This window comes from Eretmochelys imbricata, chromosome 7 (assembly GCF_965152235.1).
Source record: "Eretmochelys imbricata isolate rEreImb1 chromosome 7, rEreImb1.hap1, whole genome shotgun sequence".
Classification (NCBI taxonomy): Eukaryota; Metazoa; Chordata; order Testudines; family Cheloniidae; genus Eretmochelys; species Eretmochelys imbricata.
This window is the reverse complement of record NC_135578.1, coordinates 106,068,152-106,094,027: the sequence shown is the minus strand read 5'-3', so window position 1 is coordinate 106,094,027 and position 25,876 is coordinate 106,068,152. Positions and strand designations below refer to the sequence as shown.

Below are 25,876 nucleotides of genomic sequence, written 5' to 3'. Positions count from 1 at the left end.
ATCAGCTTTTTTGACCAGAAGAAGTAGGTAACCCACTGCTGAGAGTGTGTTACAGGTCTCCCTTTGTGCCCAATCCACTGAGGGTATGAATCTATCCGCTACATTAGCACTCACACGTTCTCCATTTGGGTTTGAAGTTTTGAATATATTTTGTTCTTCATTCACGCTCCTTCAGTGATTATCTTCTAGTTTGTGAATGTCTCTTGTCTTTCATTCTTGCAATTGTACATCATAAAAAGCATTCAAATGTCCACCTAATAAAGATGGCTTTTAATCATCTTGAATCATTTTTAAGACTGTCCTTATCTTTTTGCATTGCCAGCTCCACCACCTCCAACAAACGGGCCCCCTCCAAGTGGTAAGTCTTTTCTCAGCCGTGCTTTCAATAATGGTCTTCTTATGTTCTCCCTGCTGAGTTAAAGAGGCGCCCATAATTTCTCAGTGCAGTAATTGGTCTCCTCTCTCCAGCATACACACCCGAATTGCTGTGAAATGGCAGAAACCTGCAGAGGTAAATGTTGTTGCCAAAACTATAATACTTATGTGCAAATAATATACAATTTTAGGAAAAGGAAAATATCCGCTTTGTAACTTTCATGAAACCACAGGAGCCAACTTCATAACTAGAAAAGAACCCCAAATTTCAAGAGCTGGGTGAAAATTAATTTCCCTCTGTTTTTCCAAGGACCATTAGTCAGACTGGTGAATGGACAGAACGGGTGTTCCGGTCGCGTTGAAGTCCGTTACAATGGAAGATGGGGAACAGTCTGTGATGATGCCTGGGACATGGATGATGCAGAGGTTGTGTGCAGACAGCTTGGGTGTGGCCAGGCCATTGAGGCCCCCAGGAATGCCCGGTTTGGTGCAGGCTCTGGAAGTGTTCTCTTGGATGACGTGCAGTGCAGAGGGAACGAATCCTCTCTGTGGCAGTGCTCGCACCAGGGTTGGGGCACACATAACTGTGCTCACCATGAGGATGCCAGTGTCATCTGCTCAGGTACTCGCATTTGTATTATTTTTACCTGAAATGTATTTTAGAGGAATAACATCCAAACCTCCAAGTGGGAAACTCACCATCAGAAATTGGTCCTGAGCCATCTGAGGGCAAGAGTGTGTGTGTGTGTGGCTTCACTGAAGTCATGTTGCCAAGTAGGCAGATGGAGCTCAGTTGCCCAGTGATCCGTACAAAGACCTGGGAGGATGGTGTGTACTCCGTTAACATCGCATGACTTCAACAGTCTTTGGGATTTCTCCTTTACTTTCCTCAAGTGGGAGTGCAGAAATCCTAGTCCCCCATCAAGAACTTGAACTCTATGGTGTAAAGAGAAGCATGGAAAGGTTTCCTCCAAGCCGGAAACTGATCTAATGGGTTTTCCCAGAGCAATGAGCAATAAGACACATGGTACAAGCTCATCTCACATATATCCCAATTCCTTTCCCCAATTGCCTGGCCCAGACTTACTTAATTTTGGCATTAACATAACACTTGGGTCACTGTCTCGTTAAGTGTCCTCCTCTCTGCCGATCCACAGAGGATATGAGTCTGTTACAACCCCTGCAAGAGCCTCTTGAGTCTCAAAATCAACCTTCAGCACCTCGTACTTTTACCTCTGGAGGTTGTGCATCAACCTCTGGTGTATTGAGGAGGTGGACGCTGTCATGGGAGACCAGGCTTGTCCTGAATTTCAATTGCTGTGCCCAACAATGCTTGGGATCAGCTTTTTTGACCAGAAGAAGTAGGTAACCCACTGCTGAGAGTGTGTTACAGGTCTCCCTTTGTGCCCAATCCACTGAGGGTATGAATCTATCCGCTACATTAGCACTCACACGTTCTCCATTTGGGTTTGAAGTTTTGAATATATTTTGTTCTTCATTCACGCTCCTTCACTGATTATCTTCTAGTTTGTGAATGTCTCTTGTCTTTCATTCTTGCAATTGTACATCATAAAAAGCATTCAAATGTCCACCTAATAAAGATGGCTTTTAATCATCTTGAATCATTTTTAAGACTGTCCTTATCTTTTTGCATTGCCAGCTCCACCACCTCCAACAAACAGGCCCCCTCCAAGTGGTGAGTCTTTTCTCAGCCGTGCTTTCAATAATGGTCGTCTTCTTATGTTCTCCCTGCTGAGTTAAAGAGGCGCCCATAATTTCTCAGTGCAGTAATTGGTCTCCTCTCTCCAGCATACACACCCGAATTGCTGTGAAATGGCAGAAACCTGCAGAGGGAAATGTAAACTGTTCTAAAGCGATTTCACTTCTTTGTCTGACATTGGTAGATAATTACCCTGCTGGTGGTGGTCCCCATCACATTTTTTAAATTCACTTTCTCGTGTCCTAGCATCGTGGATGGTGTTAAGAGACATGTGCCTGACACTGCTTCAGATATTAAAGTTATAGCCAATCTAGTACTGCTAATAAAGATGACTTTTACTCACCTTGAATCATTTTTAAGACTGTCCTTATCTTTTTGCATTGCCAGCTCCACCACCTCCAACAAACGGGCCCCCTCCAAGTGGTAAGTCTTTTCTCAGCCGTGCTTTCAATAATGGTCGTCTTCTGATGTTCTCCCTGCTGAGTTAAAGAGGCGCCCATAATTTCTCAGTGCAGTTACTGGGCTCCTCTCTCCAGCATACACACCCGAATTGCCGTGAAATGGCAGAAACCCGCAGAGGGAAATGTTGTTGCCAAAACTATAATACTTATGTGCAAATAATATACAATTTTAGGAAAAGGAAAATATCCGCTTTGTAACTTTCATAAAACCACAGGAGCCAACTTCATAACTAGAAAAGAACCCCAAATTTCAAGAGCTGGGTGAAAATTAATTTCCCTCTGTTTTTCCAAGGACCATTAGTCAGACTGGTGAATGGACAGAACGAGTGTTCCGGTCGCGTTGAAGTCCGTTACAATGGAAGATGGGGAACAGTCTGTGATGATTCCTGGGACATGGATGATGCAGAGGTTGTGTGCAGACAGCTTGGGTGTGGCCAGGCCATTGAGGCCCCCAGGAATGCCCGGTTTGGTGAAGGCTCTGGAAGTGTTCTCTTGGATGACGTGCAGTGCAGAGGGAACGAATCCTCTCTGTGGCAGTGCTCGCACCAGGGTTGGGGCACACATAACTGTGCTCACCATGAGGATGCCAGTGTCATCTGCTCAGGTACTCGCATTTGTATTATTTTTACCTGAAATGTATTTTAGAGGAATAACATCCAAACCTCCAAGTGGGAAACTCACCATCAGAAATTGGTCCTGAGGGCCATCTGAGGGCAAGAGTGCGTGTGTGTGTGTGTGTGTGTGTGTGTGTGTGTTTGTGTCTTCACTGAAGTCATGTTGCCAAGTAGGCAGATGGAGCTCAGTTGCCCAGTGATCCGTACAAAGACCTGGGAGGATGGTGTGTACTCCGTTAACATCGCATGACTTCAACAGTCTTTGGGATTTCTCCTTCACTTTCCTCAAGTGGGAGTGCAGAAATCCTAGTCCCCCATCAAGAACTTGAACTCTGTGGTGTAAAGAGAAGCATGGAAAGGTTTCCTCCAAGCCGGAAACTGATCTAATGGGTTTTCCCAGAGCAATGAGCAATAAGACACATGGTACAAGCTCATCTCACATATATCCCAATTCCTTTCCCCAATTACCTGGCCCAGACTTACTTAATTTTGGCATTAACATAACACTTGGGTCACTGTCTCGTTAAGTGTCCTCCTCTCTGCCGATCCACAGAGGATATGAGTCTGTTACAACCCCTGCAAGAGCCTCTTGAGTCTCAAAATCAACCTTCAGCACCTCGTACTTTTACCTCTGGAGGTTGTGCATCAACCTCTGGTGTATTGAGGAGGTGGACGCTGTCATGGGAGACCAGGCTTGTCCTGAATTTCAATTGCTGTGCCCAACAATGCTTGGGATCAGCTTTTTTGACCAGAAGAAGTAGGTAACCCACTGCTGAGAGTGTGTTACAGGTCTCCCTTTGTGCCCAATCCACTGAGGGTATGAATCTATCCGCTACATTAGCACTCACACGTTCTCCATTTGGGTTTGAAGTTTTGAATATATTTTGTTCTTCATTCACGCTCCTTCAGTGATTATCTTCTAGTTTGTGAATGTCTCTTGTCTTTCATTCTTGCAATTGTACATCATAAAAAGCATTCAAATGTCCACCTAATAAAGATGGCTTTTAATCATCTTGAATCATTTTTAAGACTGTCCTTATCTTTTTGCATTGCCAGCTCCACCACCTCCAACAAACGGGCCCCCTCCAAGTGGTAAGTCTTTTCTCAGCCGTGCTTTCAATAATGGTCTTCTTATGTTCTCCCTGCTGAGTTAAAGAGGCGCCCATAATTTCTCAGTGCAGTAATTGGTCTCCTCTCTCCAGCATACACACCCGAATTGCTGTGAAATGGCAGAAACCTGCAGAGGGAAATGTAAACTGTTCTAAAGCGATTTCACTTCTTTGTCTGACATTGGTAGATAATTACCCTGCTGGTGGTGGTCCCCATCACATTTTTTAAATTCACTTTCTCGTGTCCTAGCATCGTGGATGGTGTTAAGAGACATGTGCCTGACACTGCTTCAGATATTAAAGTTATAGCCAATCTAGTACTGCTAATAAAGATGACTTTTAATCACCTTGAATCATTTTTAAGACTGTCCTTATCTTTTTGCATTGCCAGCTCCACCACCTCCAACAAACGGGCCCCCTCCAAGTGGTAAGTCTTTTCTCAGCCGTGCTTTCAATAATGGTCGTCTTCTGATGTTCTCCCTGCTGAGTTAAAGAGGCGCCCATAATTTCTCAGTGCAGTTACTGGGCTCCTCTCTCCAGCATACACACCCGAATTGCCGTGAAATGGCAGAAACCCGCAGAGGGAAATGTTGTTGCCAAAACTATAATACTTATGTGCAAATAATATACAATTTTAGGAAAAGGAAAATATCCGCTTTGTAACTTTCATAAAACCACAGGAGCCAACTTCATAACTAGAAAAGAACCCCAAATTTCAAGAGCTGGGTGAAAATTAATTTCCCTCTGTTTTTCCAAGGACCATTAGTCAGACTGGTGAATGGACAGAACGAGTGTTCCGGTCGCGTTGAAGTCCGTTACAATGGAAGATGGGGAACAGTCTGTGATGATTCCTGGGACATGGATGATGCAGAGGTTGTGTGCAGACAGCTTGGGTGTGGCCAGGCCATTGAGGCCCCCAGGAATGCCCGGTTTGGTGAAGGCTCTGGAAGTGTTCTCTTGGATGACGTGCAGTGCAGAGGGAACGAATCCTCTCTGTGGCAGTGCTCGCACCAGGGTTGGGGCACACATAACTGTGCTCACCATGAGGATGCCAGTGTCATCTGCTCAGGTACTCGCATTTGTATTATTTTTACCTGAAATGTATTTTAGAGGAATAACATCCAAACCTCCAAGTGGGAAACTCACCATCAGAAATTGGTCCTGAGGGCCATCTGAGGGCAAGAGTGCGTGTGTGTGTGTGTGTGTGTGTGTGTGTGTGTTTGTGGCTTCACTGAAGTCATGTTGCCAAGTAGGCAGATGGAGCTCAGTTGCCCAGTGATCCGTACAAAGACCTGGGAGGATGGTGTGTACTCCGTTAACATCGCATGACTTCAACAGTCTTTGGGATTTCTCCTTCACTTTCCTCAAGTGGGAGTGCAGAAATCCTAGTCCCCCATCAAGAACTTGAACTCTGTGGTGTAAAGAGAAGCATGGAAAGGTTTCCTCCAAGCCGGAAACTGATCTAATGGGTTTTCCCAGAGCAATGAGCAATAAGACACATGGTACAAGCTCATCTCACATATATCCCAATTCCTTTCCCCAATTGCCTGGCCCAGACTTACTTAATTTTGGCATTAACATAACACTTGGGTCACTGTCTCGTTAAGTGTCCTCCTCTCTGCCGATCCACAGAGGATATGAGTCTGTTACAACCCCTGCAAGAGCCTCTTGAGTCTCAAAATCAACCTTCAGCACCTCGTACTTTTACCTCTGGAGGTTGTGCTTCAACCTCTGGTGTATTGAGGAGGTGGACGCTGTCATGGGAGACCAGGCTTGTCCTGAATTTCAATTGCTGTGCCCGACGATGCTTGGGATCAGCTTTTTTGACCAGAAGAAGTAGGTAACCCACTGCTGAGAGTGTGTTACAGGTCTCCCTTTGTGCCCAATCCACTGAGGGTATGAATCTATCCGCTACATTAGCACTCACACGTTCTCCATTTGGGTTTGTAGTTTTGAATATATCTTGTTCTTCATTCACGCTCCTTCAGTGATTATCTTCTAGTTTGTGAATGTCTCTTGTCTTTCATTCTTGCAATTGTACGTCATAAAAAGTATTCAAATGTCCACCTAAAAAAGATGGCTTTTAATCAGCTTGAATCATTTTTAAGACTGTCCTTATCTTTTTGCATTGCCAGCTCCACCACCTCCAACAAACGGGCCCCCTCCAAGTGGTGAGTCTTTTCTCAGCCGTGCTTTCAGTAATGGCCTTCTTCTTATGTTCTCCCTGCTGAGTTAAAGAGGCGCCCATAATTTCTCAGTGCAGTAACTGGGCTCCTCTCTCCGGTACACACACCCCAATTGCTGTGAAATGGCAGAAACCTGCAGAGGGAAATGTAAACTGTTCTAAAGCGATTTCACTTCTTTGTCTGACATTGGTAGATAATTAGCCTGCTGGTGGTGGTTCCCATCACTTTTTTTAAATTCACTTTCTCGTGTCCTAGCATCGTGGATGGTGTTAAGAGACATGTGCCTGACACTGCTTCAGATATTAAAGTTATAGCCAATCTAGTACTGCTACTCAACTGATGCTTTATTTTCTCTCATGACTTTTCTCAGCCCCTGTACATTCCAAAGCATCCGGAGACACTGGGATTTAGTCGCACATATTTATTATAATAATGCAGTGGTTGAAATGTTTCAAATCATATCTGAGAATGAGGGCTGATTCTAGAACCATTAACCACGCAGAGTGGAAGTTCCATGGAGGAATAGCCCAAAGAGGACATTGGGACACCATAGTCACACTGAGATCAACCAATTTAGGCCAGGCTTATCAGTATGACGTTACACTCATGACTATGTGCGCCTCAGCATGAATAATACAGTTGGAGAGTCTGGCCAGGAATGCTCATATGCTGAAGTACTGATACCACATAACTTGTGATTAAGAAGTTAATTGCATATGCCTGTCACTTGGGATTTCCATGTTGTTGCAAAAAGAGAGTCCTGAGTCTTAAAATCAAGCTGCAGAACTCATGCTCTTTCAATCCGTGGTATATTGGCCAGGAGGATGCTGTCACATAAGAGCAGTCTTGTCCAGTCTTGTCCAGCATTTGAATTGCTGTGGCTTCAGATGCTTGGAATGAGCTTGCTTTGACAAGAAGAAGTATGTAACCCACTGGTGAGGGTGTGTTACAGGTCTCCCTCTGTGCCCAATCCACTGAGGATATGAATCTGTCTGCTACATTAGCACTAACACATTCTCCATTTGGGTTTGTCGTTTTGAATATATTTTGTCCTTCATCCACGCTCCTTCAGTGATTATCTTCTAGTTTGTGAATGTCTCTTGTCTTTCATTCTTGCAATTGTACATCATAAAAAGTATTCAAATGTCCACCTAATAAAGATGGCTTTTAATCACCTTGAATCATTTTTAAGACTGTCCTTATCTTTTTGCATTGCCAGCTCCACCACCTCCAACAAACGGGCCCCCTCCAAGTGGTGAGTCTTTTCTCAGCCGTGCTTTCAATAATGGTCGTCTTCTTATGTTCTCCCTGCTGAGTTAAAGAGGCGCCCATAATTTCTCAGTGCAGTTACTGGGCTCCTCTCTCCAGTATACACACCCAAATTGCCGTGAAATGGCAGAAACCCGCAGAGGGAAATGTTGTTGCCAAAACTATAATACTTATGTGCAAATAATATACAATTTTAGGAAAAGGAAAATATCCGCTTTGTAACTTTCATAAAACCACAGGAGCCAACTTCATAACTAGAAAAGAACCCCAAATTTCAAGAGCTGGGTGAAAATTAATTTCCCTCTGTTTTTCCAAGGACCATTAGTCAGACTGGTGAATGGACAGAACGGGTGTTCCGGTCGCGTTGAAGTCCGTTACAATGGAAGATGGGGAACAGTCTGTGATGATGCCTGGGACATGTCTGATGCAGAGGTTGTGTGCAGACAGCTTGGGTGTGGCCAGGCCATTGAGGCCCCCAGGAATGCCCGGTTTGGTGAAGGCTCTGGAAGTGTTCTCTTGGATGACGTGCAGTGCAGAGGGAACGAATCCTCTCTGTGGCAGTGCTCGCACCAGGGTTGGGGCACACATAACTGTGCTCACCATGAGGATGCCAGTGTCATCTGCTCAGGTACTCGCATTTGTATTATTTTTACCTGAAATGTATTTTAGAGGAATAACATCCAAACCTCCAAGTGGGAAACTCATCCTTATAGGCGATTCCAGGGGCAATGTACAGGGAAGGAAGTACATTGCAACGTGACTGCAATGTGCCCTGGGTACCATGTTGCCCAATAGTCCATACAGAGGCCTGTGAGCTCCAGTAATCTCTGCTTCCCTAAAATCCTGTGTGCTCTGAAGGGTTTGGAGTTGAACCATTGGTTCTTCTGCAAGGGGGAATTAAACTGCAAGAAACAAAGAAGAACCTTTTGGTTCTTTTCTTCTTCTAGGCCCCCATCACATTGTTCTCCCCACAGCAGCAAATGATTTAGCTCATTGTAATAGAATATCTGAGATGTAATTTTACTTTATTTTTTCTAGTAGCTCAATGTTTATTGAAATGTCTCTTTTGTAAAATATTTAATTTTGCCTTTTGTTTTCTTTCTTTGTTTACCAGCTTCTTCACCTACCACACAGGAGTCCTTTACTACATGTAAGTTTGTATTCCAATTTAAAGAGTTACCTATTATTTCAGAGGGCACGTACTGAATTCCTGTCTCCACTGCTTTAGAAACATACCTGCATTCCAATGGAAAGAGCAGATATCTGCAGAAGTAAAGCCATTTTCTTCTTCTCTGGCTTTCATGCTATTTTGACAGTAGAGAATTATTTCATAGTTGGCTCCTTTTTTTATCCTCCTTAGCCCTTTTCTACAACTATAGGGTGTTTTGCACTGGTGTGCCACTACATAAATTACTACTGGCGAAAATTCCTAGTTTAGATGAGCTGCACCAATGCAACATGTGCTTTGTACCAAATGGTCTCACCCCAGGTTTGAAACTAGGCCTAAATCATATTCCAGTGTTGTTTTCCCAGCATTATGTGAACAGGCAGTGGTGGATTTAGAGGTAGTGGGGTCCTGTGCTCAGCTTTATTTTTGGGGCCCCCGCAACACAACCCAGCCAAGAAAAAGAACATTCTCTCTTATCTCCTCTGCCCCTCTGTTTTTCATTCTTTTTTTCTTCCTCCTCCTTCTCTATTATAAGTAATAGACAACAAAAACAATCAAGGTACCTTACTTTATTTTCATTTTCTTCCTAACTTTATTTTCACAGACCACTTGAAAAGTGTTGAGGGTCTCAGCGAACCACTTAACGATCTTTCCAAATATTGTTTGTACCATTATTTACTATTGTAAAGTGCTTTGGAGAAGACCGCTTTATAAAAAAAAACATCATAACCTTTCCTCAGTCCACCTGAATGGAGTTCTCGGACCATAGTTTGAGAACTTCTGGTCTAGATGAAATTTGCATTATCCTAACGTGAAAAATGTGTAAATATAAAAAGTATAGAAGATGCATGAATGGAAAAATAAAAGTTAACTTCCTCTGAAGAAACTTATTCAATTGGAAAAAAAATATTTATTCAGATAGCTTTTTTTCCACACTTTTTCTTTACAAAATCATCAATTAAGTCATCATAAGTAATATTTTGTAAAGAGGCACTTTCAGTTGTCAATATTGCTGAACTTGTCAAATGTTCCCGACTCATCGTATTTCGCAAATAATTTTTAACTCAGTTTAATACAGAAAAAGAACGTTCACCAGAAGCATTTGTGATAGTTATTGTTTTAAATATTTTCAGAATGGATTCTACATTTGGAAAGATTGCCTGCAAACCATCACGTACAAGTCTGCACAAATCAACTGGTGATCTTGAAGCATAGACCTCATCATAAAATCAATGAAATGTTTCAGTTCATCTTCAGGAAGATTTATGTCTATGTCCTCCTGGTAGAATTCACTTAATTTCTTACTGTAGTGGCTTTTAGCATTTTTGTCCATACTTCTGTTAAAAAACACGCAAAATAAGTCAACAGTTTTCTTTAGAGATTCACTTCTACTCTGCAATTGCACTATTATTGTGTCACAAATAACATTGACTGTCTCAACGATTATCTTCTCTTTCCCTTTTAAATGGATTTCATTGTCTCTAAGTTCATCAAAAAATAACTTCCTGGGTTTTTTACGTTTCTCCTCAGATATATCAGAGGAACCTATATTTTCTGTTAACGTTAGTGCCTCTGCTTCCACCGAGCTATAGTCATTTCGAACTTCTATGACAAAACTTGTAACTGAGGCTAACAATTGTGAAGCATTCAATAAATTTGTATCAACTTTTGCAGCGATTTACTGATGTCATTAATTCTTTGAAGTAAACAGTTCCACAAAAGAGTGAAAACAGCAATATCGTACTTTTCAAACTTTTCTGCAAAGGATTTTGCTTCAGTTTTCGCAGATGGTTTTTCAGAATTTGATGTGCCCCCACGCTGGCTGGCCCGGAGAAGCAGGCAGAGACCCGCGTGCACTGAACACCCACCTGAAGGTGTGTGTGTGTGCGGGGGTGGGCACAGTTCCATTGGCAGCCACCTGAGCGCCCTACTGCCTCCACACGCTCATCTCTGCTCACCTTCCCCGGCCGGCCCCCCTGCCTGCGGGCGCTGCACCGGCTCCTGCGGCCAGCCCCATTCCCCGGCCATGCCCCCCCCCCGCCATCATTGGGGGGGGTTGGGAGAATGCCAGGGCATGGTATGTTTTGCGGTAAATCTACCCCTGTCAACAGGCACATGCATGTCGCTGGGAATTGTCATGTTAAGTAATGGCTGAGGCAGAACCAGTGAGGAAAGGGCAGAGAAACAGAGCACAGACCTTGCATGGAACCCATCAGACACAGGCTAGGGTTGTGTTTTATTAACTCCTGACAAGCAAATTGTGGGTTAGGAAAAGATCTTCCCTGTTCCTTCCCTGCCAGACTGAAATCAGTCATTTGGGTGTGTATATTGGTGACAAGACTGAAATGCTGTACCTGTCTTTTTTATTTATCTGTGACTGTTATGTGCACCTAAGGCCAGATACACTCCTATGGCCACAGTAGCATCTGTATGCACCTTTCTGGGCACATGGAGGGGAGGCTGCCACAGAGAGTAAATCAGCGCATCACACGTCTAGCTTGGTTCAGCCCTCACTCGGGCTGTCACTTCTAATTTTGAGGCTGCATCAGCTGGCTCCAGGTTCCTCGCAGAGAGGGGTTTGCATGACTTTGCCCACACACCAGACAGATTGACCATGACTCCAGAGAGTGAAAAGAGCATAATTCATGTTGCACAAAATGTAAAATAATGGGATTTCCCAAACTATTGTGATTTAATAATTAATAATAATGTAAATAAAGGCATGATTTGGATGCAGATGCAAAGTTCTTATAAGCTAGTGTAACCCACAGACCTCCTTGGTGTGATTCTCTGTTCTCTCTAGTAGCACCAAGACCACTTGGAGATGATTGAGTTTGCTCTACAACCTTAGCTAAGGGCTGTGTGGCTTTTAGCTCATGCAGTGGAGGTTCATGCTCTAGAGGTCCCAGGTTCAATCCCGCCCACCGATGACTGAGGTCTGTCGGTGTTCCAAGTAGGGGCTCGTCTGGGATTTCAGCTGGAAAGACTCCGAAGCTCAGGACGCACTTCCTCAGCTAGGGAAAGTATGTAACCCACACACCACCTGGGTGTGGTTCTCTGTCCCCTCTAGTGGCACTGAGACCGCTTAGAGATTTATGAGTCTGTTCTACAGCCTTAGCTAAGGGTCATGTGGCTTTTAGCTCATGCACTTAGCTCTAGAGGTCCCAGGTTCGATCCCACCCGCTGGTAACGAGGGTCTCTTGGTCTTACATTAGCACTCCAACCTAATGTGATGCCTTTCTTCAGATGTGAAAAACTTTTACCCAGTTTGTACAATAGTGTGACAGCTACTAAAGTGGAGCTTTTATTTTCTTTCATGTATCTGGCCAGTTCCTGCATCAACAGGTATTTCTTAGTTGGGTTCAGTATAATTATCAGAATCTTTCAACTCTCATTTGACAGTGCGGGGCTGCTTCTTCAGCCCTTAACCAAGCTGAAAAGGATTTGTCCTTCATTGGTCCCATTAAAGATGATCCTCTCCTCATACAAATACTCCTGCTTGAGAGAATCGACTTTAGTCTACTCACCTAAGTGAGTGCTGCTCAACATGAGTAAGGGTTTCAGAGGCAGATAACTGTTAAACTGGCATAACACTGCTTGTGTTTATCAAATCAGTGGCAAATCCCCATTGCTTTCAATATCTGTGTGTGGGTTAGTAGTAATGTTGAAGCTCTGTGTTAGTATAGTTTAGTAGAAAATAATTCAATTAAATAAAAAAAATCAGCCTTGCAATCTTAATAATATCACAATATCCACCTACAATCAATGAAGTCATGCTTTTAAAGAGGCTCAACCATGACCAATAATGCAAAATTTAAGAAATAATATTATTTATAAGATTATTGAAATAGAACATTACTGCCCACACAAATTACATGCAACAGTTATATTTTGAGGAGTCTATTCATACCAGCTTGCAAATCACTTCAGGCATCAATTCTCCAGGAAAAAGGAGTCACTCGCCTACATTTTCCTGGTATTTCAAATCATCCAGGGCCTTTTTTAAAAGTGTGCAGGTAATTTTGCACCTAATTTGGCATCCTGTTACCAAAATTGTATGTGCATACTGTGTTGTTTTGATTACAGTTGTCCTCCTTCTGGACTTCTGGCTGGATGTGATGTGTAAGTGTGGTCATTTTTCCTGGTACAGAAGTGAGTACACAAATTAGACCGCACATAAAGTAGTTCCATATTTTTATCGAGCTATGGGCTTCAGATGTTTTCAGATGCAACCTTAGTTTGCCCTCCTTTAGTGAGAAGAACAAGGAAGTAAAAGAAGTCTCTAAACCTACATACTCTAGAATACTATAATTCAAATCAATGAAAGAAGAAAGATTCCTTGGGTCCGATGTATCAAAACTAATGGATTTTGAATCCTCGCAACAAAACTATTTCTGAAAAACCTAGTGATCAACATTTATTTTCAGAAGTTATTCACTGAAATATTTCATTACATTTCATTTTGAACATGAGACACTCCCTCTCATTCTAGATCTCCCACCCTCATATCCAAGATGGAGTTTAACCAGCTACACATGCAACAGTGAGATAGCAGGGCTCACTCAGCACCTCCTACTCTTTTAGGACGAACACATGTTAAGTGTGCCGGTCCACAGAGCAAGAGCACCACCCTGTTACAAGGGGTTCTTAGTTAGAGGTGGAGAACTGGTAGTGGAATGAATATAACTTAGTGAAGAGTGAAGCCTTGGGGGAAAACAAAAACAGAGGAAACTCTACTCAGAATAGAAACATGAAATCTAAATCTTTTAACCAGCACCCCACTCTATTCATTCTTTTCCTCAACTTTCTGACAGCCGCTGCAGATTACACGACACCAGAAACAGATAGCTCCTCTTCATCCACTTTCACGCCAGAGACCACTGGGGCAATATCTACCCCACAACCACTGACTACAGCTAATGAAGGTAAGGGAAATTGGAGTGTGAACATAATCTAAGAAAAATGCTAGAATAAGTTATACTGTTAAATAAATAGGCAGGATCAGATGCCATTCAGTCAAGCTTTCTAAAGTAGCTCAGCTGTGACCAAAAATGCAAAATTTTAGAAATTATTCTCTCCAAGTATAATTTTTACTTTTCTTTAATTGCTTTTTAATTAGTGACTGTTTATAGTACTGAGAATTCTTTTTTTTTTTTTTATTGCTCCGCATTAATACATACTGGCTACAGAACCCCAGGACAATCTGGCAAAACATTTAAATAATTTCTGGTATGTACTTTAAAATGTCTTTCTGATAGATTTTTTTTTTTTTTTTTTGCAGCCTTCTTTCTTAACTTCTGCAGTCTTTTGGGTTTCTGCCACTTCCCAAATGACTACTGTGTCACCAGTCCTCCAGAAATGGAGCCAAGTGTCTTCTCATTCTATCTCTTTTCTATCACTCCCTACCTAAATTTTCAATGTTCCTCTTTGAACTCACTAAATCAAGTGATATTAGCAGAGGACTAAACAAAGGAAGATACACAACTGATCTTCAAAAGATCTATAGATATAATGTGAGAAACAACATTCTAACCTCGGTATAAGGTGCATTTTTTTTTTATTTTTTTATTTTTTGGTAAATTAAACATGAGACAATCATCCACCAAGGGGACAATGCATGAGCAGGACAGAAATATTAAACATAAATGGGAGTTTTCCCAATATCTCTAGCAGTAAGAGACTCAGCCAAATAAAATGCAGATAGTTATTGTTTATGCTTTTACATTTTCTAATGGAGCCACATCACTACCTGTTGTTTAAGTTACAGGGCCCTTTTGAAAAGAGAATAAAATGTTTGCAGTGTTTTGCAGTGTTTTGAAATGTTAGGTGGTAAAGAAGATGAGCATAAGCTTACAATATTAACTTCTAGGTTTGCCCCTTAAAAATCCAGTCCTGAACTAATGCTGTCAATGACAAAAGTCCCCCAATTGCAAATCAAATAATAATTTGTAATTAACATTGAAATATAACTTTGACCCACATCTCCACAAGCAAAAGGTTTTTTTCCCCACAGAACATGAAATCTAAATCTTTTAAACAACACCCCAATTCTAGGTGCTATTACTAGATGCTAGTTCTATCTATTAATTTCTTTCCTCGTCTTTCTGACAGCTGCTGTGGGTTACACAACACTGGAAACAGTTAACTCCTTTTCATCCACCTCCGCACCAGAGAGCACTGGGGCAATATCTACCCCAGAATCACTGACTACAGCTAATGAAGGTAAGGGACAATCAGAGTGTGAACATAATGTAAGAAAAAGGCTGGAATAAGTTATACAGTTAAATAAATAAGTAGGACCAGATGCCATTCAGTCATGCTTTCTAAACAGGCTCAGCCATGACCAAAAATATAAAATTTAAGAAATGATATTAGTAATAATATTTGCATGAAAAATAAAAGACATAGAATTAGGACATTACTGCCCACAAAAATTACATGCAAGAATTATACTTCGAAGAGTTTATTAATATATCCCTACAAACCAGATTATCGAATTGTTTCAGGCATTTGGTAAGTACGTATGGTGCCACATAGAGATCTCAGGCATTACCGCTTTAATATGTAGAAGAAAGGAAATAATTTGGCATTATGACATCACAATTCAGAAAGGGAAGTTTTCCGCTGGATGTGGAAATGGGCATCTTGTCTCTTTTCCTCAACTTTCTGACAGCCGCTGCAGATTACACGACACCAGAAACAGATAGCTCCTCTTCATCCACTTTTGAGCCAGAGACCACTTGTCTCTGAAACTTACAGAAAATTGACTATTGTTGCTCTCACTATCACAAATGCTTAGGCAAAGTTGAATATTGACATGGCTAGCCATGCTGTGTATTGCCTACATGGGTTTCTCTGCTGGTGGAGGTATGATTGTCCGTGCTTTCTTCCATGCAGAATTTTTGCTTGCTTTAATTAATTTCTTTTAACTCACTTCCACCTTTGCTCCTTACGAACCCAGTCCTGAACCAACAATGTCAATGACAAAAGCTCCCTAATTTCAATTCTATAGGACTTTATTATTAACTTTACAATACAATTTTGACCCACATCTGCACAAGCGGAAGGCTACTGTGTTAACTCATTTTTCCACAAAACATTAAATTTAAATCTTTTAACCAATACCCCCAGTTCTCAGAGCCATGACTAGTTCTTTCTCTTAATTTCTTTCCTCATCTTTCTAACAGTAGCTGTGGATTACACAACACTGGAAAGAGATCACTCCTTTTCATCCACTTTCATGCCAGAGAACACTGGAGCAATATCTACCCCAGAATCACTGACTACACCTAATGAAGGTAGGGAACAATCAGAGCATGAACATAATGTTAAAAAATGCTGTAATACGTTATACAGTTAAATAAAAAGGGAGGACCACATGCCATTCATTCATGCTTCCTAAAGTAGCTCAGCCATAACCAAAAATGCAAAATTTTAGAAATGATTCTTTCCATGTAGATGGATAATTTTTACTTTTCTTTTAATCACTTCTCTAGTGCAGTAAGTGGTAGCACTATTAGGCTTTAATCTTCTATGTGGAACTGCCACTAGAGGAAATGAGGACACACACTTTGTCAGCGTGTTTCACAGCTATTTGCTAGACAACAGAAGAATGCTGAGAATGCTCAGGAATAATGGGTACCATTCCACACTCTAGAGGGGAACTTGCTGTAGTGCTTTCAGACCCTTCTGCCTCTTTCCCTGCCCCAGTCTCTCCCTGTTCCTTCAATATTTATCCCCTCGACTACTGTCCACGTCCCTTTTCCTGCATCTATCGTGCCTGGCTCCCTGCCCACTCTTATCTTCCCCCTGGCTCCTGCCCTTCTTCCATCACCTATTCATTTTTTTCTGTTCTCTTTTTGTGTTACCAGCTCCTCCATTTACCACAGAGAAGCCCATTACAACTTGAAAGTATTTCCTTAGCTTTGCCTTGCTAAACTTTTACACCTGATCCATTTTAAATGTTAGTTTAAAGAGTAGCCTATAATTTCATAATGAACTTCATAGACTTGGGTAAAAGTTTCAAAAGTATCTAAGTGACTTGGAAGAATAATTCCAATTTTCAGTACCCTCGGCTTCACAGTTGAAGCTCCAGCTTGAGCCCGAATGTCTGCACAGGTATTTTTAGTGCTCTGGCACAAGCCCCACAAGCCTGAGTCTACACTGGGCTCTGAGGGCTTGTCTACGCTTACCGGGGGATCCATGAGTGATGATTGATGCATGGGCGATCGATTTAGCGGGTCTAGTGAAGACCCGCTAAATCGACCGCAAATTGCTCTCCTGTCAACTCCTGTATTCCACCAGATCGAGAAGAGTTGGGGCAGTTGACAGGAGAGTGTCTCCCGTTGACATCATGTAGTGTGGACCCGTGGTAAGTAGATCTAAGCTATGTCGATTTGAGTTATGCTATTCATGTAACTCAAATTGTGTAGCTTAGATCGAATTTCCCCTGTAGTTTAGACAAGGCCAACTCACTGCCCCAGGATCCTGCTTGCCCTGTAGATGTACCCATGGATTCCTAGGTGCCTAAGTCCCTTTTGCAAATGGAACTTAAGCTCCTCAGTCACTTAGGTGCTTTTGAAAATGTCTCCCCTTGTCTCCAGTTCTTTATACATACATATAACCCAAAAGATCAGAAACCTGCAGACATTAGTACAAACTCTGTCCCAGTCCAGCCATCTTTTAGATATTTTCAGTAGGATATTATCCTATAGTTGCCTCCATTTCAAATTCTTCCATCTTATTTTCTGGTATCCTTTCACCATAGATGATCTGTACTGGAGTATCTAAATCACTTGGAGTTGTTATATTAGTTAAATGCAGAACAAACAGGAAAAGAGCAAATAGTCTTAATTTATTATAAGACACCCACACCACCAAATATACAATCTTTTGTTTTGTATCATTAGTTTCACAGCAGTCAAATGGTGTTTTAAATAATTCTTTTGAGTCCAGAGGAAATTCCTCACTTATCTTTTTTAACTTGTTTATAAAGTGCTGTGCACATCTATAGCACTATATAAATATCAAAGAGACTGATTATTTTCAGCTGTGATTAATAATTCAAAGTCTTAGAGTAAATGCAGATCACCAGATATGTACAGGAGAACGTATCTGATTGCTCACAAACCGTCTGGGTATTTCTGTGGTCAAGGGAAGACACCAACAGGTATCAAGTACTTAGAGACAACTCCTATTTGCCACTCTCCCCAGAGAACCGAGTGCTGATAGTGTGTCTGGTGGGAAGAGGAAGGAATGTAGCCAGAGTGCATTGCACTCCAGTAATCCCCAACTAGGGGCTAGTACCTTGAGGATCATTGACAGGGCAGGCCCAGCCCAATGGCTTTGGGGCCAGGGAAAGAATCCAGGAACCATTACTGACTTACTAGTGACTCTTCTTTCAACTACGTTCAGCAGAATCTGTTCATAATACAAAATCTGGCCATCAATTTCCTTTCTCTGATGATAAAAAATAAAACCTTGACCCAGCTAACAGATTCTAGTGGCTACTACAGAACCTTATTTTCTCTTATGACTCTTGTCAGCCTTTTCAGATTACACAACCTCAGCCACACGGGGTATTTCCTTATCACTGAGACTGGTGAATGGACAGGATGGGTGTTCCGGTCGTGTTGAAGTCCGTTACAATGGAAGCTGGGAACAGTCTGTGATGATGCCTGGGACATAAATGATGCAGAGATTGTGTGCAGACAGCTTGGATGTGGGCAAGCGATTGAGACCCCCAGGAATGCCCAGTTTGGTTGAGGCTCCGGAAGTGTTCTCCTGGATGACATGCAGTGCAGAGAGAATGAATCCTCTCTGTTGCAGTGCTTGCATTGAGGTGGGGCACACATAACTGCAGCCACCATGAGGATGCCAGTGTCATCTGCTCAGGTACTCAGATTTCTATTATTTTCATATGAATTGTATTTTAGCAGAATTACATTCAATCCTCCAGGTGGGATACTCATCCTTATAGGCGATTCCAGGGGCAACTACAGGGAAGGAAGCACATGGCAACGTGACTGCAATGTGCCCTGGGTACCATGTTGCCCAATAGTCCATACAGAGGCCTGTGAGCTCCAGTAATCTCTGCTTCCCTAAAATCCTGTGTGCTCTGAAGGGTTTGGAGTTGAACCATTGGTTCTTCTGCAAGGGGAAATTAAATGGCAAGAAATGAAGAGGTACTTTCCCCCTTCCAGGCTCTCATCACATTTTTTCCCCACAGCAGCAAGTGATCTAGCTTACTGCAAGAGCACATGTCAGATGTAATTTCATTTTATTTTCGCCAGTAACTGAAAGTTTATTCAAACATCTGTTTTGTAAGTATTGAATTTTGGCTTTTGTTTTCTTTATTTATTTACCAGCTTCTTCGCCTACCACACAGGTGCTCATTACTACATGTAAGTTTAAAGAGTATTCCACAGGGCACGTACTGGATTCCTGTCTCCACTGCTTTATAGAAACATACCTGCATTCCAATGGAAAGAGCAGATGTCTGCAGAAGTAAAGCCATTTTCTTCTTCTCTGGCTTCCATACTATTTTGACAGTAGAGAATGATTCCATAGGTGGCTCCTTTTTCAGTCCTCCGAAGCCCTTGTCTACACTGATGTGCCACTACGTAAGCAACTACTGGCGAAAATTCCTAGTTTAGATGAGCTGCACCAATGCAACATGTGCTGTATACCAAACGGTCTCACGCCAGGTTTGAAAGTAGGCCTAAATCATTTTCAAGTGTCCTATTCCCACCATAATGTGAACACACATGTGCATGTCGCCGGGAATTGTCATGTTAGGTAATGGCTGAGGCAGCACCAGTGAGGACAGGGCAGAGACACAAAGCACAGACCTTGCATGGAACCCATCAGATACAGGCTAGGGTTGTGTTTTATTAACTCCTAACAAGCAAATTGTGAGTTAATAAACAGCTTTCCTGTTCCTTCCCTGCCAGACTGAAATCAGTCTGAGCTAGACTGAACTGCTGGACCAGATACACTCCTATGGGCACAGTAGCATCTGTATGCACCTTTCTGGGCACATGGAGGGGAGACCGCCACAGAGGGTAAATCGCACATAACACAGTTAGCCTGGTTCAGTCCACACTGGGCTGTCACTTCAGCTGCCACTTCCTAAATTTGAGGCTACATTAGCTTGCTCCGGGTTCCTTGCACACAGAGGTTTGTATTTTTTTCCCCACATCCCAGACAGATTGACCACGACCCCAGAGAGTGAAAAGAGCATAATTCATGTTGTACAAAATGTCAAATAATAAGATTTCCCAAGCTATTATGATTGATTAATTAATAATAATGTAATGGATTGTAATCATTTGAATGTGGACTCAAAGTTCTGACTGGCTAGCACTCCAACCTCATGTGCTGCCTTTCTTCAGATGTGAAAACCTTTATCCTGTTTGCACAATATTGTGACAAATACTAACGCGGGGCTTTTATTTTCTTTCATGTACCGGCCAGTTCCTGAAGAGCACACCGCATCCAAAACAACAGCTATCTATTAGTTGGGTTCAGTATAATTATCAGAATCTTTCCACTCACATCTGACAGTGAGGGGCTGCTTCTTTAGCCCTTAACCATGCTGAAAAGGATTCATCCTTTCGTGGTGCCACTGAAGACAAGTAAATGCCTTCCTCATAAAAATACTCCATCCTGAGAGAATCCCACTCAAGTCTAATCACCTAAGTGAGTGCTGCTCAACATGAGTAAGGGTTTCAGAGGCGGGTCTTGAGTGAGCATGTACCAATGCGGATAACTGATGAATTGGCATAACACTGCTTGTGTTTATCAAATCAGTTGCACATTCCCATCACTTTCAATAGCTGTGTGTGGGTTAGTAGTAATGTTGAAGGACTGTGTTAGTATATTTTAGTAGAAAATAATTTAATAATTAAATCAGAAATAATCAACCTTGCAGTCTTAATAATATCACAATATCCACCTACAATCAAGGAAGTGAATGGCAGCATAAATACAATGTATCCATGGTGCCACATAGCCAATGCTTCAATTAGTCCACTGTAGTAGGCTATTTCTCTCTAGTGACCCTCTCGGAAGAAGGTGAGTGCTGCTCCTGTCTCAGAGTCTGGGGTGCAGCCCTCCATCTCTGTGGATCAGGGCCCCCTTTTGAGGGGGCATTAAAGTAATCCATACAAAAAATCAATAGGCTTCTGAAGACCACAAAAACAAAGTCCTAGGCCCTTAGGAAGCCAAAGAAGACAGGTTCTTCTCTTTTCTGAGAGGGCCTGGGTGGCCAAAGCTCTCAAGGAGTTTTCCAGTCAGGAACCCCTTCTTCCAAGGGATAGGGAGCTCTGACTTGCAGTCCTGCTGGCCTGAGCAAGAATCCTCCTTTTTAAGGGTCTACCCATCTTGAGGCCTCACAAGGCTTACAGGTGTGTTGCACTGAGGATGATTGTGCCCAGAAGAGCTCTTTAATTCTTTCCCGATGGGAGGTAGGGATCTGCCCCACTACATCCATACAGACGTTTGTGAGCTCCAGTGATGTCTGATTCCAAAAGACCGGATGCAAACTGCAAGGTTTGGAACTAAGCCTTCAATTTTTTCTGCACGGAGGAATGGGCAAATCCTGCTCCTAATGGAAAAATGTGAATTGAATTGCATAAGAGGACGGGGATACAGGTGGTAATTTCCTGCCTCCAGCTCCCCATCCCTTTGGTTTCCCCACAGCAGCAATGAGCTGTCTCATTGTAATAGCTCATCCCACATATAATTGTACTTTATTTTTTCCAGCAACTCATAACATTTGTGTGTGTGTTGCATAAACTATTTAATGTTGTCTTTCATTTTCTTTCTGTAGTACCAACTCCTCCACCTACCACACAAGAGCCCAGTACTACAAGTAAGTGAGAGAATAGTATTCCTGTTTCCTTGCCTATTTGAAGACAGACCTGTAAATTCAAAGTGTGTTTACTTGATTCCTGTCTCCAGTGGTTTACATAAACATGCCTACATTCCATACTAAATCCATAGTGCTCTACTCTGGTTTCCTTACTAATCTGACAGTGGGAAATTATTCTGGTGTTGTCTCCTTTTCAAATTCCTCTAAATCCTGATCTACACTGGAGAGATTTTTTTTTTTTAGCTATTCATTCAGCAGCATTGGTACAAATCTCTACTCTGGATGTGCTGCAAAAGTTCAAGTACCACTGAAGACTTTGAGGTGCCTTTCTCACATAGATATATCCAGACTTTCCTTTTGAATGTCTTGCTTATCTTAGGACAGCCTTGGTGTTAGCACTAACTGAGTCTCAGTTAAATTTGTAGTTTAGTATGTATTTTCTCTGTCTCTCTCTCTTTCAGGGATGATGTTCTAGATTATGTCTTTCCTTTCTCCAGTAACTCATGAAGTTCATTTCAATGTCTCTTTAATAAACATGCTACTTTAATTTTGTCATCTTCTTTTTGTATTGCCAACTGTACTCCCTACCACACAGCAGACCAGTACAACTAGTAAGTCTTTTGTCATTCTTGCCTTACAGAATTTTTTTTCAATGTGTGATCCATGTTTACATGCCTGTTTGAAGGGTAGCCCTTAAATTCACAGTGGATTTCCTGAATTTTCATTTCCACTTGTATACATACACAAATGTATTTAATGGATATAGCAGATATCTGCAGAAGCAAATAAAATATTTTAATCTAGGTTTCTTTTCTGTTTTTTCAGTAGAAAATTACTCTGGGGTCAGATTTTCAGATTTTCAGATTTTTCTAACTCATTTTCTAGTCCCACTGCAAATAATGGTGTGAAAACAGTGTGTTTACTTGATTCCTATCTCCAGTGGTTTACATAAACATGCCTACCCTTCATAGAAAACCCATAGTGCTCTACTCTGGTTTCCTTACTAATCTGACAGTGGGAAATTATTCTGGTATTGTCTTCTTTTCAAATTCCTCTAAACCCTAATCTACACTGGAGAGGTTTTGTAGGTATTCATTTAGCAGCACTGGTACAAATCCCTACTCTGGATGTGCTGCACAAGTTCAAGAACCACTGAAGACTCTGGAATGCCTTACTCATGTAACCCTTCTGCCCGTCAGAGTTGGCAGCAACAAGGGCTGTGTTCAATATCTAGGGGATCCATTCCAATAACACAATGCAAACCGGCTCGAGCCCCCACCCAGTGACCTGGGACAAATATATACCACCCCCGCTGGGCGCCTACAAGAGGCAATACTTCCCCTCTCGCAAGCACATAGTCTGAGTGTAGCAAAAAGCCTTTCAATAACAGAGAGAAACAATGTGGCATTATGTTGGGGAAACACCACCAACAGGATTCATAACACAACCCATGAGCAAAAAACCCACCCCGGGCAAATTGAGGCATGAACTTTCCCTTTGGTTCTTGAGTCCAGCAACCCCAAATCACCCAAAGTCCCAAAAGTCCAATGACCCAAAAGTCTCTGTCCCTGGTCAGGGCAGCCCCAGAGTTCAAAATTTTATCTGCAGAGCTTTACCTCCCAACCTGGGTGGAGTGGGGGGAGGGGAGAGAGAGGTAAGGGGCACCTTACATGATCTGAAGCTGACCACCCCACAGCTCCATAGGCCTTCGCTCCACTCCGCCAGCCACCCCACGAACTACTTCGCTTGGCTCCGTAGCCCACAAGCAACTCCCGCCGTCCCACGAACTGCTCCGCTCCGCGTCCCACAAGCAGCTCCCACTGTCCTATGAACTGCTCCACCAGCCTGTCCACAAGGCGCTCCAGCCGTCCCACAAACTGCTCCACAATATATCTTCAGGTTCCCCCACTACTTAACACAATGCTCAGTGATTTCAGCTCTTAGGTGAATTCAGCTTGTAGTAGGAGAGCCTCAGTGCTGGTACACCATTAGCCCAAAGTGAGCTCAGCAGCCTGTAACTAGACTCCTAATAGAATCAAAATTAGCTCTGATATTCCACAGTGAAGAGAGAAGGAAGTGCAGTTAGCATGTAAGACCCTCACCAAGGGACACATACCATCAAGCACTAATACTTATCCCCAACCTCTCTCAATTCACAGTTTTGGAACCCATGACCCTTGCCTAGCGAGTGCTACTTAGGTGATGGAGAGTCCCTCCATCATAACAAAAGGCCAAGTACAGTTCCAAGCACAGTTCCATAATCAGGGTAATAATAATTTATTCTTCCTGCCCCAATAACAGAGACACTGGGGATCCCACAGCAGCCAAAATGACCATTTGTGCAGCTATGGCCTCATTCTAGGCGGGGTGGGTGTGCCTATGCAAATGAGATCGGCCCCTGAAGTTCTTTTCCACAACTTTCCACACCTCACCACCAGATGTCAGGGTGGAGCTCATCCTGACACTGCTTACACTCACATAGATATATCCAGACTTTGCTTTTCAAATGTCTGACATACCTTAGGATAGCCTTGGTGTTAGCACTAACTGTGTCTCAGCCCTGGTCTACACTATGGGGTTTGGTCGAAGTTAGCCGCATTAGGTTGATTTAAAAATGACTGCGTCCACACACCCAACCTCGTTCTGTCGACCTAAAGGGCTCTTAAAATTTACTTCTGTACTCCTCCCCGACGAGGGGAGCAGCGCTAAAATCGACCTTACTGGGTTGAATTTGGGGTAGTGCAGACACAAATCGATGATACTGGCCTCTGGGAGCTATCCTAGAGTGCACCATTGTGACCGCTCTGGACAGCACTTTGAACTCTGATGCACTAGCCAGCTACACAGGAAAAGCCCCGGGAACTTTTGAATTTCATTTCCTCTTTGGTCAGCGTGGCGAACTCAGCAGCACAGGTGAACATGCAGTCCCCACAGAATCATAGAGCGTAGAATGTTTCTACGCTCCCCCTATCATCTCAGTCCCTGAGGTTATCGCAGATTAGAAGGCGAAAAAAACACACTCACGATGACGTTTTCTGAGCTCATGCAGTCCTCCCGCACTGATAGGGCACAGCTTAATGCATGGAGGCATCCAGTGGCAGAGGCCAGGAAAGAATTAAGTGAGCGCGAAGAGTGGAGGCAGGACGCGATGCTGAGGCTAATGGGGGAGCAAATGAACATGATGAAGAGTCTGTTGGGGGAGCAAACAGACATTATGAAGCATCTGTTGGAGCTGCAGGAAAGCCAATAAGAGCACAGACCCCAGCTGCATCCACTGTATAACCGCCTACCCTCCTCCCCATGCTCCATAGCCTCCTCACCCAGATGTCCAAGAACGCGGGGCAGAGGGAGGCTCCAAGCACCCAGGCACTCCACGCCAGAGGATGGCCCAAGCAACAGAAGGCTGTCATTCAAACAGTCTGATTTGTAGTGTGGCTACAATAAGCAATGTGGCCTTGTCCTTCCCTCCTCCCCCACCCCACCCAGGCTACCTTGTCCGTTATCTCTTTTTTTTTTTAATTAATAAAGAAATAATGCATGGTTTCTAAACAATAGTTACTTTATTTTTAAGGGGGGAGGGTGGTTGGTTTACAGGGAATTAAAATCAGCAAAGAGGGCGGGTTTGCATCAAGGAGAAACACACACAACTGTCACACTGAAGCCTGGCCAGTCATGAAACTGGTTTTCAAAGCCTCTCTGATGCGCAGCGTGCCTTGCTGTGCTCTTCTGATCGCCCTGGTGTCTGGTTGGTCAAAATTGGATGACAGGAGATTTGCCTCAACCTCCCACCCTACCATCAACATCTTCCCCCTTACTCTCACAGATATTATGGAGCACACAGCAAGCAGCAATAACAATGGGAATGTTGGTTGCGCTGTGGTCTGACCTAGTCAGCAAACTGCACCAGCGAGCATTTAAATATCCAAAGGCACATTCTACCATTGCATCTGATGAAGTGAGCTGTAGCTCACGAAAGCTTATGCTCAAATAAATTAGTTAGTCTCTAAGGTGCCACAAGTACTCCTTTTCTTTTTGCGAATACAGATGAACACAGCTATTACTCTGAAACCATTCTGCACTTGCTCAGCCTATAGTTGAAC

The 25,876-nt window shown here is 42.8% G+C and overlaps 1 protein-coding gene across 1 annotated transcript in view; it reads left to right on the top strand.

Annotated features, from left to right (window-relative positions):
* Positions 1-25,876, top strand: part of DMBT1 (deleted in malignant brain tumors 1) — a 135,379-nt gene that overhangs the window by 97,886 nt on the left and 11,617 nt on the right. The window contains 10 exon segments of the mRNA XM_077822858.1: positions 686-997; positions 2,483-2,518; positions 2,849-3,160; positions 4,200-4,262; positions 4,671-4,706; positions 5,037-5,348; positions 13,717-13,827; positions 15,014-15,124; positions 16,090-16,200; positions 21,735-21,776. Of these exon segments, the coding sequence (XP_077678984.1) occupies positions 686-997; positions 2,483-2,518; positions 2,849-3,160; positions 4,200-4,262; positions 4,671-4,706; positions 5,037-5,348; positions 13,717-13,827; positions 15,014-15,124; positions 16,090-16,200; positions 21,735-21,776 (1,446 nt within the window).